Genomic DNA, 16,116 nt, shown 5'->3' with positions numbered 1-16,116 from the left:
TGCTCATCGTGCGCACCTACTCAACTTGAATGCCCGCAAATGCTCCGTGGGACCAAGTTTGGTAATTGACATACGTCGACTCCGTTGCGAACTGGAATGTCTTCGAAACAGCATGGTTGGCCGATAGATTATTTGTTATTGATTGTTACACGGCTTTGGCTGATGATGAACCGAATCGCTGTTCAAGTCACTACACCTCAACTTCGTAGCTTGAAACCCCAACCCCTCTCTTGGAGAACAGGAACAGTGGAAGTTTTGAAAGTCTTTCATGATCCGGTGGGCCATCATCACCTGTGGTTGAGACACTTCAAGAATGCCATGCCATCTCGGCTAGCCAACGCTTAGCACAGCACATTTCTTAACCAACCAGCAGATACCGTTCGAGACAAACTGCTACTAGGCAATTAAGATGCAGATTATCGTGGGACAGCTGAAGTTGACCGAGTTTTAGGTTTTGAAGTCAATGGCTGAGCCAATGTGCTATTGACAACTTCGATACTCGACACCCTTGGCGTTTTGCACTTGATTCGTGGCGCTGACCGTGCGATGTTTTCCAAGATAACAACATATCGTCAACTCCTGCGATTTTGGTGATGGCACCACGCCATCTGTCAAGAAGAGCATCAGGTGGTTTCAACGTGATACCGAGGCAAGTCGCAAGTTGAGGTTGACGTATGTCATTACACTGACAACTGCACGCGTATTTGAGATCGTAGCACAGGCTGTGTTGTGTGGACCTCGTATGCTGGGGTTTCTGGGGACAGGCGCAGTGAATTTGGCGCCTGCCACTGGCTCAATGTTTAAAGAGAAGAAGTAACGTTATGTCTAAATTTAGACTGCCCGAGAACCCTGGTCACCACATTCGCGAGACCTACAGAGAGAAGGGGCATGCATTTCGTGATGACTTGATTGATATGATGCAGTTGTTTTCTACAAGACAATTGGAAAACTCGTAAAAGACTTCAATGTCACAGACACGTGACATCCTGTTGTCTCCATCCTTTTTCCCGTGAGTTCTAAAATCCGGAAAGTTCCTTAGGTAGGTAGTATTTTATCAGCTTCCATTTGAGGCAAGTACCTACTCAGCTTGTCGAGTACCAGTCATCAGAGGAGCTCTTGCAATGGAATGTCGTGACATTATACCCTCAAAGTAACAAGATTGCCAAGAAACATGTGTGATGGAAAAGCTATGAGAAAGCGATTTGTCCATACATCGATCGGCCTGCATGTGCCAATCCTAGTAAGTAGGTAACAATACCCTCATCGATTTTGTTTTATTGTCATTATCGGGTAATTGAAGCTTAACTTAATCACATCCTGTATTGCACAATGTTGAGCCACCGTCCACTTCATTTATTGTGGCTCGTGGGTGGCCGTGCTTTGTTGGTACCTAGGTAGGTAGTTTCAGTTCCACATCTTGATTGGGAGATAGTTTAGTTGGCTGACGAAACGGCCGATGCACAAGGCCACTTTCACATGTGGCCGTCCTATAGACAGATGCTCAAGCTTCTGTCAACAAAATCGTCACCGTGGATAAAGCCACAGACGGGAATTGACTTTGATTCAACACTTTTATACTCTCATTAACACATTAATTCTGCCGACCCTGTATTAATCTGCGACGCTCTCTCCTTCATACTACTCGATGCGCACGCGCAACCCCGTTCATACTCGATGATTGCTGTTGCGGCACCTTGAACATCCTCGTCATGACAGAGCATCTCAGCCCCGACTCTTTCAATGCACTCGACCCTGAAGAACAAGCAATAATTCAAGCTCGATCGCGGTCGCCTCACCCGTATCACCACCAGAGTACAGACCTGCCGCATCTTCAGGATCGATTTTCTCTACGCAACCGCCAAGCGCAAACCGCCAAGACCAGTGACGATGCCCCCCCCGAGACATCAACGACAACATGGCCACCTTTTCTCAAGGACTCACCGCAGACGAGTGATAGCGGCTCCGAAGCCGACGATGAACATTACTTGAGAGGCTTACCAGCGCCGAGGTCAAACTTGCACAAAGGGTTAAGAGGTATTAATGAACCTCTGTCTGGGTCTTCGTCACCTCTTCCGTCACCAGCACTTTCCGATGGCCAAACTGCACGAACCATCGACAAGACGCCTATGCCTATTGAGACACCAGAAGCGAAACGTCTACTCGAAGCTCTTAAACGACGAAGACGGGTGGTTGTAAGACGTGCGACTGAGGCGGGTATTGTTCTGGCTTTGGGCCTTATGGTGGCTTCAAATTCACAGGTTTTGCAGCTCTTGAAGATATGGGGCAAAGGTATACACATCTTCTTTCCACTGACTATTCGATTGACTCACCTTTTCCAGATATTATACTTCTCGGCCTTCTGTACGCCGGGCTTCTTTTTCTGTATCCCATTCGGGTTGTGGCCTGGGCCTACCGCAAGAAGTCACCATCCCACATAGTACCCCTCGAACTGCCAGCACATTTCGACCCCGCTCCTATATTATACCCTTCGGCGATTACCCTCTTCGTTTCACTTCTGATCTCATCTAATAACCCTGCTGCAATACTTCCGAACCTTGTTCTGAGTCTTGCTTCTATTCCACAAAGCGTTATTCCAAAAGTCGACCCATATGCTACCTACGACGTTGTAGCATGGGGTATCACTTGCATACCACTGGTCTGGAGCCCAAAGACGCGAGAAAACTTCGAAAACAAACACCCTGAAGATTTCATAGCAGGGGAAACAGCAGTGTTGCTGTACCCTCTCCACCAAAGTCTATGCGTTGTTTTGCATTATCTTACCACCACAAGTCTATTGACGGCTGAGCTCCAGCTACTATCAATCGCACTTATCAACGTTCTACTTCTTGCCTCTTCTCCTCAGATTCTCATTCTTAAGGCTCTTCTATGGGGTGGTGGCTTGTCGCTTCTTGTATTCTGTGGTCCCGTCATTCGTTGGGGGATTACGTTGGCCAGGGTGCCAAAGTGGCGGTTTCGTAGAGCTTCATTTGTTCAGCGGCCACCATTCTGGAAGAGCTTCTGGCAATTGTTCTCTCTGCGTCGCCTCAGGAACGAATTGTTGAGAGCCGAGCATGAGGGTGCGGTTTACGACACCGCTGGCTCTTCCGAAGACGAAGGAGGTCCTTTACTCAGGAAGCCGGCAAGGGTACGAACATTCGGGCCTAGCTTTCCCGCTCCGGCAGACATCGATAGCGCGCCGTCTTCTCCTACACCTGTAGATGGTTCCGGCAACTGGTCGTTCGCTCGGAGACATACTTTACCACACCTTGATTCGGGAAACCGACGTAATGCAACACACACTCCCTCTGGACGTAGAAAACGAGCAACTTCCATGTCTGTCCGACCCTTCTTCAAGCTCACACAAGAGCAAGCGACAATGAGGAAGTGGTTCTATGCCGGATATGTTTATGCAAGCATACTAGTAGTCGTTTTGAGCGGCATCCGCACTTATGTTGAAAGGGTTGCTCTAGACGGCAATGAACCCATTGGTTGGGCTCTAGGGTATCTTCTCGGCGATTGGTCTTGGTTTCGATATCAAGTTGGAAGTTACAACTTGGAACGATGGATTTGCCTACCCCCGAGGGTGGATCCGATCGAAGACAAGCAGTGCCAGTATGGATGGGTGCAGCATGTTCGCCATAACGACTTTGGTGAAGCGAACACCCGGCTTCTGTTGAGCGTCTACTGGCTGGGTATCCTGATTCTTGGTCTCATCATCGTTTTCCGCCTCAAGGATATTTATGAAGTAGACACACGGCGCAAGGTATTTCACTTTATGATGGTTGGGATGTTCCTACCTGCAACGTTTGTGGATCCCACATACGCAGCTCTGGCCCTCTCATTAATTCTGGCGGTGTTCCTGATCTTGGATCTTCTCAGAGCGAGCCAGCTTCCCCCACTATCGAAGCCTATTGCCTCATTCCTGGCACCGTATGTTGATGGCAGGGATTTCCGCGGCCCTGTCGTCATCTCCCACATCTTTCTTCTTATTGGATGTGCGATTCCTCTCTGGCTAGGCCTTGCTTCCTTACCACGCATGGGATCTGGCTACCTGTCTGGCTGGGAAGTGTCGGCTCGGGACGTCAGTCTTGTCTCCGGCGTTATTTGCGTAGGACTAGGAGATGCAGCAGCGTCACTTATAGGTCGTCGATACGGACGCCGAAAGTGGTTCTGGGGCGGCGGCAAGAGTCTCGAGGGCAGCTTCGCGTTTGCAGTGGCCGTTGTCCTAGGCCTTGGCACCGCCAGTATCTGGCTACGAGTTGGCGGCTGGCCAGTTGCTGGCGACCAGCCGGGGGTTGTTGCTGGTACTCGAAATGCTGTTATGTGTGCCTCGATGGCGAGCCTGACAGAAGCGGTTCTTACCGGCGGAAATGACAATGTCATCGTACCGGTGGTGCTGTGGACTTGTGTGAAAAGCCTGGGTGTCTAAAAATAGAGATAGGTACCTCTAAAGGCGGCGTTCCGGTAATTATTTTTCGCAGATGCATGGTATAGACATTCGGGTAGGTCAGACGGCTGGATAGAGATGGATGAATGTTCACAAAAGGCTCCAGAATGTAGTCTGAATTCCAGGGTAACGAGTTCCCTGCATGTTATATCTAATACCCCTATCAATGCCAGTTATTCAAGAAAGCTTGCTCAATATTTTCTCCGATACCAACACCGGCGCCGATGATCCTATGCGTGCTTCCGTTTCTATATGTTACAGTGAGAGTTACATTATGACGTGAGGTCCTCTAGAATTGCCTCCAGCTCGTCCTTTCTAAACGGCAAGCTTAACAGTTCTGTTCCGAGAGCATCCTTCATACTCGTGATTATTTGATGGTCATGGAATCTAGTGCCCGTTAGTAAAGATCTCGCAACCCAAGTCAGTGTGAGCTTACTCTTTCAGCAGTGTTCGGAAGGCCATCTCGGAACTGCAGATGAATTCCTCCACTGCCTTGTTGTACACCATTCTGTACTCTACACCAGTTGGCTCATCGCCGCCATCGCCTTCTTCTTCAATGGCGATAAGTACTTCACCAACCAGTAAACGGAATAGATTCTTGGCGTTCTCGGGCAAACTGCGAAGAACAAACGCCACACCTTCTCTACCGTTGACTCGGTGAGCGTTCCGTCCAAGAAGTTCGTGTACCTCATCCACAACGTCTAACTCGGCTGTATACGGGGCAAAGGTAGTGCAATCGTGGAACCCCATGTTAAAGGCCGACCGCACACCGATATCCCAAAGTAACGCAAAGTCTGGCGTGTCAGCTGAGCATACTAATCGTACACGAGGATGCGCTGCAAGTTGCGCTAGAGCAGTTTGGGACCCAGGTTTGCGAAGTGGTGCTGCGTCAATCGAATTGACGACAAGCGTGATTATCGAAGAGTTAGTGTTGAGATGAGAGAGAATGGCCGGGACCATCACGGCAGGTTGTGTGAGAGGAATGCGGTGGGCTGGATCGACAGCTGAACCAATTGTACTCAATATTTCACGCATTGTAGTATTAGGAGCATAACCGTTGATCATGACAATCTTGTCTCCTCCGTCCTTTTTGCTTCGAGAGTGAAGGTGACCTGCAAACTTGTGCAGTAATCGTCGCTTTGAGCCATACCCATAAAGACATAGATTGAACCCTTGCGACAACTCAAAGGCCCATTGTGGAAATGACTTGGCATGTAAACTCTCCAAGAATTCGATATCACCCTCATGATGATCGTTGGTTTCTCTCACAATAGTAAAATACTCGTCGTGAGTGAGCAGAGCCAGAGACCCAAGCGTATTATTGGATGTCTTTGGCCGACCGGGTTTATTATGCGCAAAGTACAGTTCGTGAGGAGGCAAGTCGCGAGGGGGGGTCGGAGATCTGGCAAGCTTCTTTCGTTGAGCTTTGCGCCGAGGTGTTGACTTGGAAGGTGTTGCGGCTTCGTCTACACCTGGTGCCTCTGCTGAGACGGCATTGTCGCCCTCAATAGCATCTTCGTCTTCACTAGATTCGTAGATTTGCTGTGCTAGGCCGTCATACTCTTCGTCCGTGAGGTCGTCGCCGACGACATGTTCGATCAATGCTCGTGTGCTCTTTCGTTTGGCTGATCGATCTGCTCCTCCGGGCGTATCGGCGTTCAGACCAAATCGTGCTTTCTTTGTGGGCGTCTGAAAGAGAGCGGTACGGCTTGCTTTGGGCGTGGGAGACCCGCCATTGACTGCCTTCTTCGGTGGTCGACCTCGTCGCTTTGGAGCAGGTTTAGGGGTCTCTTCTAGGTCGACTTTCGATAATGATTCGGCCTCGCTGGCCGCATGATCTTCTACACTATTCGAATTGAACCCATTTATTTGTTCATTTGTTTCGCCGATGGCTGATGGGGACTGGTAACCCAAACTGCGTTGTCGTTTTACAGGGCTCGTCTCCTCCTGGTCACTTTCTGGGATGGCTTCGAGTTCTTGATGATTTCTTTTTCGTAAGGATCTCGTAGGAATTTGTTGAGAGTCAGGCTCTTCGGCTGCTTTTCTTCGAGGCATGTTGGAGTCTTTAAGGGTGATAGGATCACCTATAGTCTTTTAGGGGCCAATCTCTTGTACTGTTGATGTTGTACTGGGATGTGAAGTAAATACTAAATACTAAATATGTTACAAGGAACGACCCGTCGCGTAGTAACGACTGGTAACGCGCCTGCTAAATTGCTGTGGCGCTTGTGGCACTACTCAATGTGGCGCGAGCTCAACTTTCTCAACGACATCGAATTATTTTATTCTTCATTAACAATTTCTATAATCATCAAAAAGATGTTGAATCTAAACCTTTCAGCTTCATTGAATATAACGAGGCTCATATTCAAACCGAGCCTATGTTTACCTCACCACACCGTATTAACCTTCAATGATTTACCAATTCCGTTAGAAAGGGGCCTACAGCAAGATGGCCGAAAAGTAGAGATCAAGGCTATCGTGCTTGATAAAGACGATTGTTTTGCTTATCCAGATAGTATTGAGGTGTACGAATCTTATAAGGTGGTCATTCATTAAACATTCACAAATCTAGTCATGGCCGCCCGCTAAACTTATGCATAGGCTCACTTCGAAAAGCTAAGGCTGGCATATCCTGGGCGCAAATTGCTCGTGGTCTCGAATACCGCAGGCGCAACTTCCTGGGATAAAAACCTAAAGCTAGCTGCTGAAGTTGAGGAGAATACTGGCATCACAGTGTTGTCACACTCAGTCAAGAAGCCAGGGTGCGGCCAGGAGATCATGGAGTACTTCAAGAAACATCCAGAGACTGGAGTAACAAACCCTGGACATGTTGCATTTGTCGGTGATAGACTGACGACGGATATGATGCTCGCCAATATGACGGGGGGGTGGGGGTTCTGGGTTAAAGACGGAGTGATACCTCTTGAGAAGAAAAGCATCGTGAGTAACTGTCTACCCCTCAATCTCAAACACGAATGTATTAGCAAACGGTTGTTAACAATATCAGTTTTCGAGATTGGAACGGCCTATGGCATCATTCCTTCTTGGTCGAGGCTTACATGCTCCTGAACCTCGAAGCATATTCGAGGAGTAGATTTTGTCGCAGGCGTTGTCATGAAATGGATCACTGCCTGCAAACTTGCCGTGGTACTTTACGTTCAACCAGTTCATCCACTCTATTGTGTTTACAATGAATCACAGCCAAAAACGTATCTATTGTCTCTCATTCAGCAGGAGCTGGTGACTGTCCCTGACTCTAATCATGGCTCAGTTTGAATGTGTAATCAGGACTGAATCACTCATCTGTTATTCTGTACTGTCTATAAAGCATCTTTGTGACCTTCTGTTCGCCTTCTTGTCTACTTTCCCACATCGCAATTCTATATCCATCATCACTTCCTTTATATATATTCCGTACTTCACTTACAAGAACTCTGACCCGCTCCGACTCGCCATGGGTGGTAAGACTTGGTCCAAGGACGAAGAACGCTTGCTCTGGGAGGTCATTATCCCCCAATCACCGGCGGCTGCATACCCCGACGATAATGACTGCCTCTCATGGGACCAACTTGCTGATGAAATGAACAAGTTGTCTGGCGCTAATGCCCGCCGGGAATATACCGGAACATCGCTCTGTGAGTTGCTAATGTTCTATTACCATGTTGTCGGCATGCTAATTCTGGTAGACGAGCATTACTACCAAAACATCAAGTCTGGCCATAGATCCTCCAAGGCTGCTGAGTTTGTCGAGAAGTATTTGCTCGACGCAGGTCAGTCCGATTCATACATCCCCGTCTGGACCTTTCAAGCCTAATAGAATATCAGCTTATTTCAAAGAGCATGGGTGCCGTCGTCCCCATACTGCTTCTGTTCCAGCTTCGGAGCCCCTGGATCCTCAAATCGTCGAACTTTTGCAGGACAAAGCGAAGCCGAAGCCGAAGCCGAAGGCCCGACAATCACGCAAGACCCGTCTGTCCCGGGAGCGACCAAGCGAAGATCCGCCTTCGCGGCCGTTTTTCAGCACACCCAAGATATTGGAAGATATAGGAGCCTATTCTGTTACACCAGGCAACATAGCTCAACAACAGCCTTCTGAAGAATACATCATGCCTGGCCGTGCTGATGTTGCTCGGTCTGAGCACTACCCGTTTTCCAGGTCTGGACTTGTTGCTGTTCCTGGTTCCGGCTCCGCTTGGAACCAACCAGTTGATCGCTCGGGAATTGATACGAGTCAAATCCCTGTGCGTCCAACAATGGCGTTGGAGCATGCCCCAAAGCCCGATCCTGGGGGTTTGAGGCAGCCTACCACCGAGAAGATGGAAGGAGGATACTGGCATTTGGTTTACAGAGCTGAACAAGACGAGAGGTACAGAAAGGCACCGTCCATGGCTTCGGGAAGTACTAGCTCCCAGTCAACTCAGCCACAAGCGCCAGGATATGTATCTTCGTGGGCGAATCGGGGTCCTAGCCGCCAGCGAACATGCCAAGAGCAATGGGACGGAAGACTTCCATCCATTCGCGAGATGCTCCCTCACGAGTTCGAACAAACGGTGCATGATCCTTACTCATATGAGGTAAACCAACGAGTTGACAAGCGCAGCTTCCCTAACGAACAAGGCCACATGCAGACCCCTGATTCTACCTCAAAGCGTCGAAGACTTCCTGACGCGCGTGGCTACCACCAACAGGACTAACAGCAGCGACCACGGATACTACTGAATGAACAACCACTGAAGATGGTTAGTATATGTTACAGATGAGGGATAATAGACTGGAGGAGGGGTAGATGAGGATTGGGCCCCGGGACAGAAACGACGACGAGAAAATGAGTTATGAATTTGCTTTTTACCGTTCAAGACATGTGGTCAAGAGGCGCTACTTCCTGAAACTTGACAGTAGAGATGTATATAGAGTAATAGATCAGGAGAGAAATACAGTTCATGATGAGCAGTAGCAGATACTTGAATTTGAAATGGCACGCTGACTTGACAGGCGGCGTCAAATACTGATTTTTGGTGAAGTGTTCAAATCTTGATCTCTTTGCCACCTTTTTCAACTCGATGTTTATTGGTTGTACTTGAAACTTGGTCGTTTGAGATGTTGCTTCACGATGATCGAAGTCATATGTACATCTGATATTGGAGTTTTCTCTTTAAAGAAAAAGGAAAAAGAAAGAAATCAAATTGAACTAACACTAACACTACACAATCAAGTACATACAAAGCATATTCCAATATGTGAGGGGAAAACCTTCGGGCAAAAAAACCCCTCGTAACTCGCTCGGCGACTACAAGATTGACCTTGCAGCATCGTTCTTTGGCCGCTAGTGTTTAAAAACAAAACCATGATCTAACGCAGTTCCCTCAATGCCATGATTTTTGAAGGGGTGGTCGTCGGGCTAACGCCAATCGCCATGCGCTTGCCAAAACTCCCGGAAGCCCTTCTCGGCCAGTGCAATTTCCATCTTGTTGTGCCACAGGTTGAAGTCTCTTGGAGTCCAACTATCTTTGCAAATGACCACAGACTGATTCATATCGTTGGTACGTGTTGTGGTACGTACCCAATCCCTGGGGACGAAACCAGCAGAGCCCCATGCGGAGATCCCTAGCAGTCCCTTGGTTTCATCGACCGTGAATGCAAGCGGCATCGCATGGTTATGAGCAAAGACGAACTCGGAGCAGTCTAGTCCAATATCCTCATAGTTCTTTTGGATCACCTCGGGGGTAAAGCTGTTCCTGTCATTCCAATCGCCCCGGATAGATAGATGGTGCACCAAGTTCCCGCCATCGACGCCGCAGACGCGATCGTTATGCCACTTGGACAATTGGTCATAGGCTTCTGCTATCTGACGCATCCACTTCATCTGCAACTCTCCATCATCTGTCTTTGGCCAGACCTCGGCAATCGACTTGCCCGGCAAGATGGTGTGGACGATGTAATAGTAGTTACCGTATACTGCGTGGCAGTATTCAGTGGGTACAATGAAGTCAAAAGACGCCTTTGCCAAAGCTTCTAACGTGTTATGCTCTTGTGCTCCAACATCGCGGCTGACTTTGAGGTGAGCCTGACCAATCTTGAAGAGTCCCCAGTACTTATTAGACATTTTAACAGCATCTGTAATAGGGCAGTCGTCGGAGATCCTTTGAGTGGGTGGTCTCGGGCTAGGGGCTTCCGCCATGGTGAAGAAGGAACCTTGATCACCTTCCCAGTAGGGTTGTGGTGGTTGAGAATGGTGCCGGGTTATCAAGGCCCCATCATTGATGATCCATGCGTCCTTACTGACTTCCTTGACGAGGTCATATATGTAAAGTTTTCTAGGATCAGTCATGATGAAATGGAAATTGAGTTGAATTGGTTGGATAGTGGAGGGAGGGAGTGGGTTGAGGTTTTCCGTTGATTGGAAAGAGTTGCGTAAGTTGAGGAGATATGGAGAGGGCAACGAGGTAATTATACTTGTGCCCATTGCTCTCGACTCCCCTCGACTCGACACGGTCAAGATAGGTACTCGATCCAAGCATCGGGATTGTTGTCCTATTGTCGTTCTGCAGGTGCTTCCAAGAGCGGAAATGTACAAAGATCGTGCATAGAGGAGGTAACACGTGGTGTGATATCTTCTTTGTTCAATGCTGGTGGTGGTGTGAAGGGCTGGGACGGCATCGCCGCAGGTACGAGCGAGCTGTGGCACTTGATACTTTTGTCTTTTTCTTTGATTTCATTCTTCCTCCCAGACTCTGTATTGCTATTCCAACTATTGTGTTACATATCCTTTGTTCATGAAATCAGCCACCGCTCGGACATATGCCACATTAACGTTGTTTTTCCTTTCTTTTCTTTTCTGTTTTTAGTCTTGGCGTACTAGTCACAAATGCTGTCAAGAGCTCAAAGAAAGGCTGCGTCAAACAGCTGGCAAGATTTGTTTCCCGACTGTACTGACTCTTATGTCAAGGTATGTACCCAGGGCGGATGACACCCCAACTATGTTTGTTTCTGATTGCTGGTCACAATAAAGACTTGGCTTATCCGGCTAGTCCCTTCTGGTAATGCTGAATGCTAGTGGTCTCTTAATTGAAATGAATCGTTATTGGGTAGCAGATGTAGCTAGCTACTCAGTTCCGTTGGGTGCTGTCCACTGTGAGTTGTCCACTTTCGATATTCACTGGAATAATATCGTAAGTCCAAAGGCCCGGGACCACTTGCCACTAACGCCGCAGAGTGGGGCCGTCCGCCGATAACGCCCTCCGGAAGCGGTCAATGCTGGCAGAAATAATCCCGAAAGATTTCCCCAGGAAATCTCAAGTCCATCCGCCCGCAGCGAGCCGCGATAACGTCCCGCCTCAATCCAACATTTCTACCCTCTGGCCTCCTGCTCACACAAATAACCATGAACTTCCCAGGAATGACCCCTCCAGTCGGTGGCGCTGCCGCATCCCCCGGGATCGGCGGCCCTCAAGATCCCAACGTCAAAGCTGTACGTTAAAATGCGCAACTCAGAAAATGGTGGCGGGGAAGGAGTCGCAATGGCTAATGCTGAGAAATATAGGTCCAAGCTGCGATGGAGTCTTGCTTCGGAAAGTCTGTCATGTCTGGAGTAATGGGTTTTGGTATGGGCGGTTTATTCGGAATATTTATGGCTTCTGTATGCCCTCCAACCTGAAAACAAGTCTTCGCTTTAAATCATAAGCTAATCTTTCCTCGGGGTTAGATGTCTTACGACACACCATACCACACAGCCGCTCCCGGTAGCCCGCAAAACACAATCACATCTATGCCTCTAAAGCAACAACTCAAGATCGGATTCAAGGACATGGGTACACGATCATGGTCGATGGCCAAGAACTTCGGAAAAGTTGGAGCGCTATACTCCGGTGTCGAGTGCGGTATCGAGGGTCTGCGCGCGAAGAACGATCTCACCAACAGTGTCGCAGCGGGATGTTTGACAGGCGGTATTCTAGCCAAGAATGCTGGCCCTCAAGCTGCTGCTGGCGGCTGTTTGGCCTTTGCTGCTTTCAGTGCGGCTATTGATGCCTACATGCGATCACCACCCAAGGACGACTAAACGTAATGAAACAATAACAAACAAAAACGGGGGCCTACGAGTGGCTTGTAAGAGATGTAGATATACGTGTGGATTTTCTGTGGCTTGGGGAGTTTTACGGTTATCATGTTTCCAGAGCATAGGAAAGGCGTTGGGAGACAGGCTCTCTCCTCATTTGAATTCCTGGTCACTATATATGCGGGACGGCATACGGATAGACGTGGAGAAGGAGACATTGCACATATACAAAAAGGTGTGTTAATACCCGTGCTTCGTGGAGGAGCTGCTCGTGTAGAACACAAGAGTCTACAGTGTATCATAACAATAGAATTCATGTTTTACAAATGCCTATCCCGAAAGAGTAAAATCAAAGGGAACCTCCCTCTCTCCTTAAACGCCATGCTTTAACCCACAAACCATGCAGTCGGCTTCAGCCGTATCCCGGCTTACTTTGCTTGGTACACTTGGAAAGAACCAAACTCCCAGTAGGCATTCTTGAATGCTTCAGGATTGTTCGCAACGAGGCTCGTGCAGTTACCAGGGCCTTCAAAACGCATGTCAGTCCAAGTCTGGCTTATAAAGAAAGTAAACTTACACCCGGATTTATCCCAAACATTGTATACCAGGCTGCCGCACAGGTCGATGTTGGCAATGATACTTTGGTTCTTGAAGTGAGAGCCAATGTCGCAGTCTGTGTTGGGAAAATCGGCAACAGCAACACCCCAAGTGCTGGGTGTGGGTTTGCTTGATTTGATGTCTGAAGGAATTGAGTTTCTGGCAAACTGCCACATGCGAATACCTTCCTTTCGCCATTCCACAGCCATGATACCTCCCCCGTTTTTGTTGAAGCCAGTGCCGTATCCATCAGCGTCCGATTTGACGCCGCAACCATCGTTATCGTTCAGTTCGTGGTTGCAGTTCTTACGCAGAGTTTCGCCTGTGTTTTTACGACGCACGTCCATAGAACAACCCTTAGTGGTGTGTAGCGTCATCTGGTTTCCATCTTCTGCTTTATTCGTTGCTTCCATAACGTCGATCTCTCCGTTCGCTGGCCAGTTCGAAGGATCTGTTAGCCACAAGGCAGGCCAAGTGCCACAACCATAAGGGGTATGCTTGACGTCAAATATAAAAAGGCCGCTGTCGTACGTCTTTTTCGACACGACGCGGACGGAAAAGCGGCCTGTTGACGCATTAGGCTCGTCGTTAGGTCCAACAGAAGTGTCGACTCTTAGGAACGCAGAATCAGCAGTAGCAGAGGTCAAGTTAAGAGACTGCGCTTGTTCCCGTGGGACGTAATGAACAAAGCCTTGGGTGGGGTCGTATCCTGTGAAGTAGTCGAACTGGTCGTAAAAGGATTCTCCTCCATCTGAGCATCTGTCAGAAGAGCTTTGGGGGATAGGAATGATTGACTTACATGTATCGGCCAGGCTATATGACAACGGTGAGTAATCGGGATATCTATTCTCCTTCACTTTCGTGACCGAAACAGCGATGACGATGATCAACAGCACAAAGAAGGCCAGGATAACAGCAGCCCAGATGATCTTCCCCCAGTACCTAGGGTTCCACCAAGGCATTCGAGACGAAGCGTGACGAACATCTTGGCCTGTGCGAGAGGGTAGGATCTCATCGTAGGCGGGCGCCGCTGATCCTGCCTTGAACCCTTCTGAATGCCCCGACATGACGATACAGAGTCAGGTAAGGCTGAGTGTATATTGGGACTTCAATAAAAAAAAGCGAGGTTGAGGTTGATGATACCAAGTGCAAGCAATGTGGTGGAAAGAGAGGATCAAGAGATAGATGAGTGGGCGAGTGAATGGAATGTGAATGTTGATGAAATGTCTCGGTCAGATGCACGAGCGCGAAGAGGGCACGGGTGAATCAATATTCTTTTTTTATCACAAGAAGGAGCGAGGGAAGGAATCTTGGTTGGAACATTGAGGAGGGAGCGTAGGTCCCTTGGAACTACTAACATTGCAGCTGCCCTCTACGGTCTGCCTGGCAGTAATTCACAGACATTTATACAGGGAAACCACCTAACACCGTTTGCTTACACATTCTCCACATTGAATGCCGTGTCCCCGATTAGTACATGATTTTGGTGATGACTATGTCTTAAAAGTGTTGCTGTATTTGGTGATGATGATGCTTATGGCGGTTGATGTTCAGGGGTAAACACGATAGATACTAACCATAAAAATATCCCCCGAAAGTCAAAATCCGACCTATGCTCAAATCAATACGAGGCCAAAATGCGGTAATAGTCAGTTTTTTTTTTTTTTAACATGTGTCAAGGGCGGACTCGGATCCAAGTTGCCTATCTACCTATTGATAGATAGATAGAGACGCGTAATCCAGAATCGAACCATCATGTAAATACAAGCTGGCACTGCCATGGCTCGATAGATACCAAGAAAAACAGCCTGACAACACGTCACGTTTTAGAATCAATACTGGTCCTCTACTCGAAAATGAATTCAGTTGATAGTCTGCATTGTATACGGAACACCATCTATGACTTGGACTATTTACTTGAAGTTCTGGTATGGACCGGAATGCACCAAAGCGCCATCAACAGCCACTATACGCTAACAGGATCAAGGGTGAGATACTATCCAGGCGAGAGTTGCCGTGAAGCCGAGAATACTTTTATACAATGGGTTGTTGTGTGCCGAAGTCCGTCTTATCTCCTATACTTACTATTAATAGGTAAGAATAGAAGTAGAGACTGAGGAATGCTTGTAGGTGTGATGAATCCATATAATTATTCCTTGCTATTCATCTGTTGGGTTCTAGTATTTTCCCAGTAACAATTGATCAACATCGACCCTTGGTAGGTATATGAGACCACGCTTCTAAACAGTCAACGTCTTTGAGATAGCGACAACGGCACAAACCCAAGCGCCAAGATCCGTAGTAAACATCCTCGTGTTATTCACAGTCAACCACCTCTCCAGCATCCCAACATTGTCCGTTCCCTCAACAGCGCAGTTATCCTCCCACAAGGCCCTAAGCTTCCACGCTACAGCAGGAACATATGCCAGGTGACCCAACGCAAGGGCAGCAGACCAGCCGTACCAGAACAGCGATCCACGAGACTCCAGCAGAGCGCGCTCAGACCAGATGTTCCTGATGGAAGTGGTGAACGTGAGTCCGACAAAAGTGAGAACAGCCCATGGGCCTGAGCCGTAGAAGTTGGTGATGTAGCCTGGGATGATTTCGTTGGCTTTCTTGCGCTCTATGGGTGCTTTGGTGAAGAGTGAAAGGAAGAAGCTTTGGTCGCGAGCGAACCAAAGAGTGATACTCGATGAGACGAGAGGTGTCGTCAGAAGGAGGACCCTCGGGTTAAAAAAGGCCCCTGAAGCCATGGTTGTTGATGTGATGCCAATTGATGGAGTGTAGTTTCAATTGCAATGGTAGGTACCTAGTGAGTGGTGTTTGTGATAGTGCTGACACTTTAGATATTACAGGCTTCTTTCTCTCTTATATCGTTTATTTCAACTGCCGATCACTAAAACGTTAAAAACCTCCGAAATCGAGTATTCTCGAATACAATCCTTGGATTTACTGTTAGTTCTCCATCAGCTGATGATTACACACACAAAACTCCACCTCTGCGATCCTTTGAATC

The 16,116-nt window shown here is 48.2% G+C and overlaps 8 protein-coding genes across 8 annotated transcripts; 4 read left to right on the top strand and 4 right to left on the bottom strand.

Annotated features, from left to right (window-relative positions):
• Positions 1 to 1,709: 1,709 nt before the first annotated feature.
• On the top strand, positions 1,710 to 4,429 carry FPOAC1_009099 (uncharacterized protein; the record flags this gene model as incomplete). Its single annotated transcript, XM_044853529.1, has 2 exons — positions 1,710 to 2,289; positions 2,340 to 4,429. The coding sequence occupies 2 exons, from the start codon at positions 1,710 to 1,712 to the stop codon at positions 4,427 to 4,429; spliced, it is 2,670 nt and encodes an 889-aa protein (XP_044706199.1).
• A 290-nt stretch (positions 4,430 to 4,719) lies between these two features.
• On the bottom strand, positions 4,720 to 6,502 carry FPOAC1_009098 (uncharacterized protein; the record flags this gene model as incomplete). The annotated part of the gene is made up of 2 exons (XM_044853528.1): positions 4,720 to 4,834; positions 4,884 to 6,502. The coding sequence occupies 2 exons, from the start codon at positions 6,500 to 6,502 to the stop codon at positions 4,720 to 4,722; spliced, it is 1,734 nt and encodes a 577-aa protein (XP_044706198.1).
• Positions 6,503 to 6,766: 264 nt separating this feature from the next.
• FPOAC1_009097 (uncharacterized protein) lies at positions 6,767 to 7,544 on the top strand (the record flags this gene model as incomplete). Its single annotated transcript, XM_044853527.1, has 3 exons — positions 6,767 to 6,991; positions 7,052 to 7,390; positions 7,458 to 7,544. 3 exons carry the CDS (start codon positions 6,767 to 6,769, stop codon positions 7,542 to 7,544), a joined length of 651 nt encoding a protein of 216 aa, XP_044706197.1.
• Positions 7,545 to 7,904: 360 nt separating this feature from the next.
• Positions 7,905 to 9,144, top strand: FPOAC1_009096 (uncharacterized protein; the record flags this gene model as incomplete). The annotated part of the gene is made up of 3 exons (XM_044853526.1): positions 7,905 to 8,085; positions 8,137 to 8,220; positions 8,276 to 9,144. The coding sequence occupies 3 exons, from the start codon at positions 7,905 to 7,907 to the stop codon at positions 9,142 to 9,144; spliced, it is 1,134 nt and encodes a 377-aa protein (XP_044706196.1).
• Positions 9,145 to 9,848: 704 nt separating this feature from the next.
• Positions 9,849 to 10,778, bottom strand: FPOAC1_009095 (uncharacterized protein; the record flags this gene model as incomplete). Its single annotated transcript, XM_044853525.1, has 1 exon — positions 9,849 to 10,778. One exon carries the CDS (start codon positions 10,776 to 10,778, stop codon positions 9,849 to 9,851), a length of 930 nt encoding a protein of 309 aa, XP_044706195.1.
• A 1,053-nt stretch (positions 10,779 to 11,831) lies between these two features.
• On the top strand, positions 11,832 to 12,506 carry FPOAC1_009094 (uncharacterized protein; the record flags this gene model as incomplete). The annotated part of the gene is made up of 3 exons (XM_044853524.1): positions 11,832 to 11,918; positions 11,991 to 12,086; positions 12,153 to 12,506. 3 exons carry the CDS (start codon positions 11,832 to 11,834, stop codon positions 12,504 to 12,506), a joined length of 537 nt encoding a protein of 178 aa, XP_044706194.1.
• Positions 12,507 to 12,931: 425 nt separating this feature from the next.
• FPOAC1_009093 (uncharacterized protein) lies at positions 12,932 to 14,167 on the bottom strand (the record flags this gene model as incomplete). The annotated part of the gene is made up of 3 exons (XM_044853523.1): positions 12,932 to 13,029; positions 13,081 to 13,851; positions 13,900 to 14,167. 3 exons carry the CDS (start codon positions 14,165 to 14,167, stop codon positions 12,932 to 12,934), a joined length of 1,137 nt encoding a protein of 378 aa, XP_044706193.1.
• Positions 14,168 to 15,340: 1,173 nt separating this feature from the next.
• On the bottom strand, positions 15,341 to 15,853 carry FPOAC1_009092 (uncharacterized protein; the record flags this gene model as incomplete). Its single annotated transcript, XM_044853522.1, has 1 exon — positions 15,341 to 15,853. One exon carries the CDS (start codon positions 15,851 to 15,853, stop codon positions 15,341 to 15,343), a length of 513 nt encoding a protein of 170 aa, XP_044706192.1.
• Positions 15,854 to 16,116: the final 263 nt, after the last annotated feature.

This window comes from Fusarium poae, chromosome 3 (genome assembly GCF_019609905.1).
Source record: "Fusarium poae strain DAOMC 252244 chromosome 3, whole genome shotgun sequence".
Taxonomy (NCBI): domain Eukaryota; kingdom Fungi; phylum Ascomycota; class Sordariomycetes; order Hypocreales; family Nectriaceae; genus Fusarium; species Fusarium poae.
The sequence above is the reverse complement of the archived record's forward strand: the minus strand, read 5'-3'. Positions and strand labels throughout refer to the sequence as shown.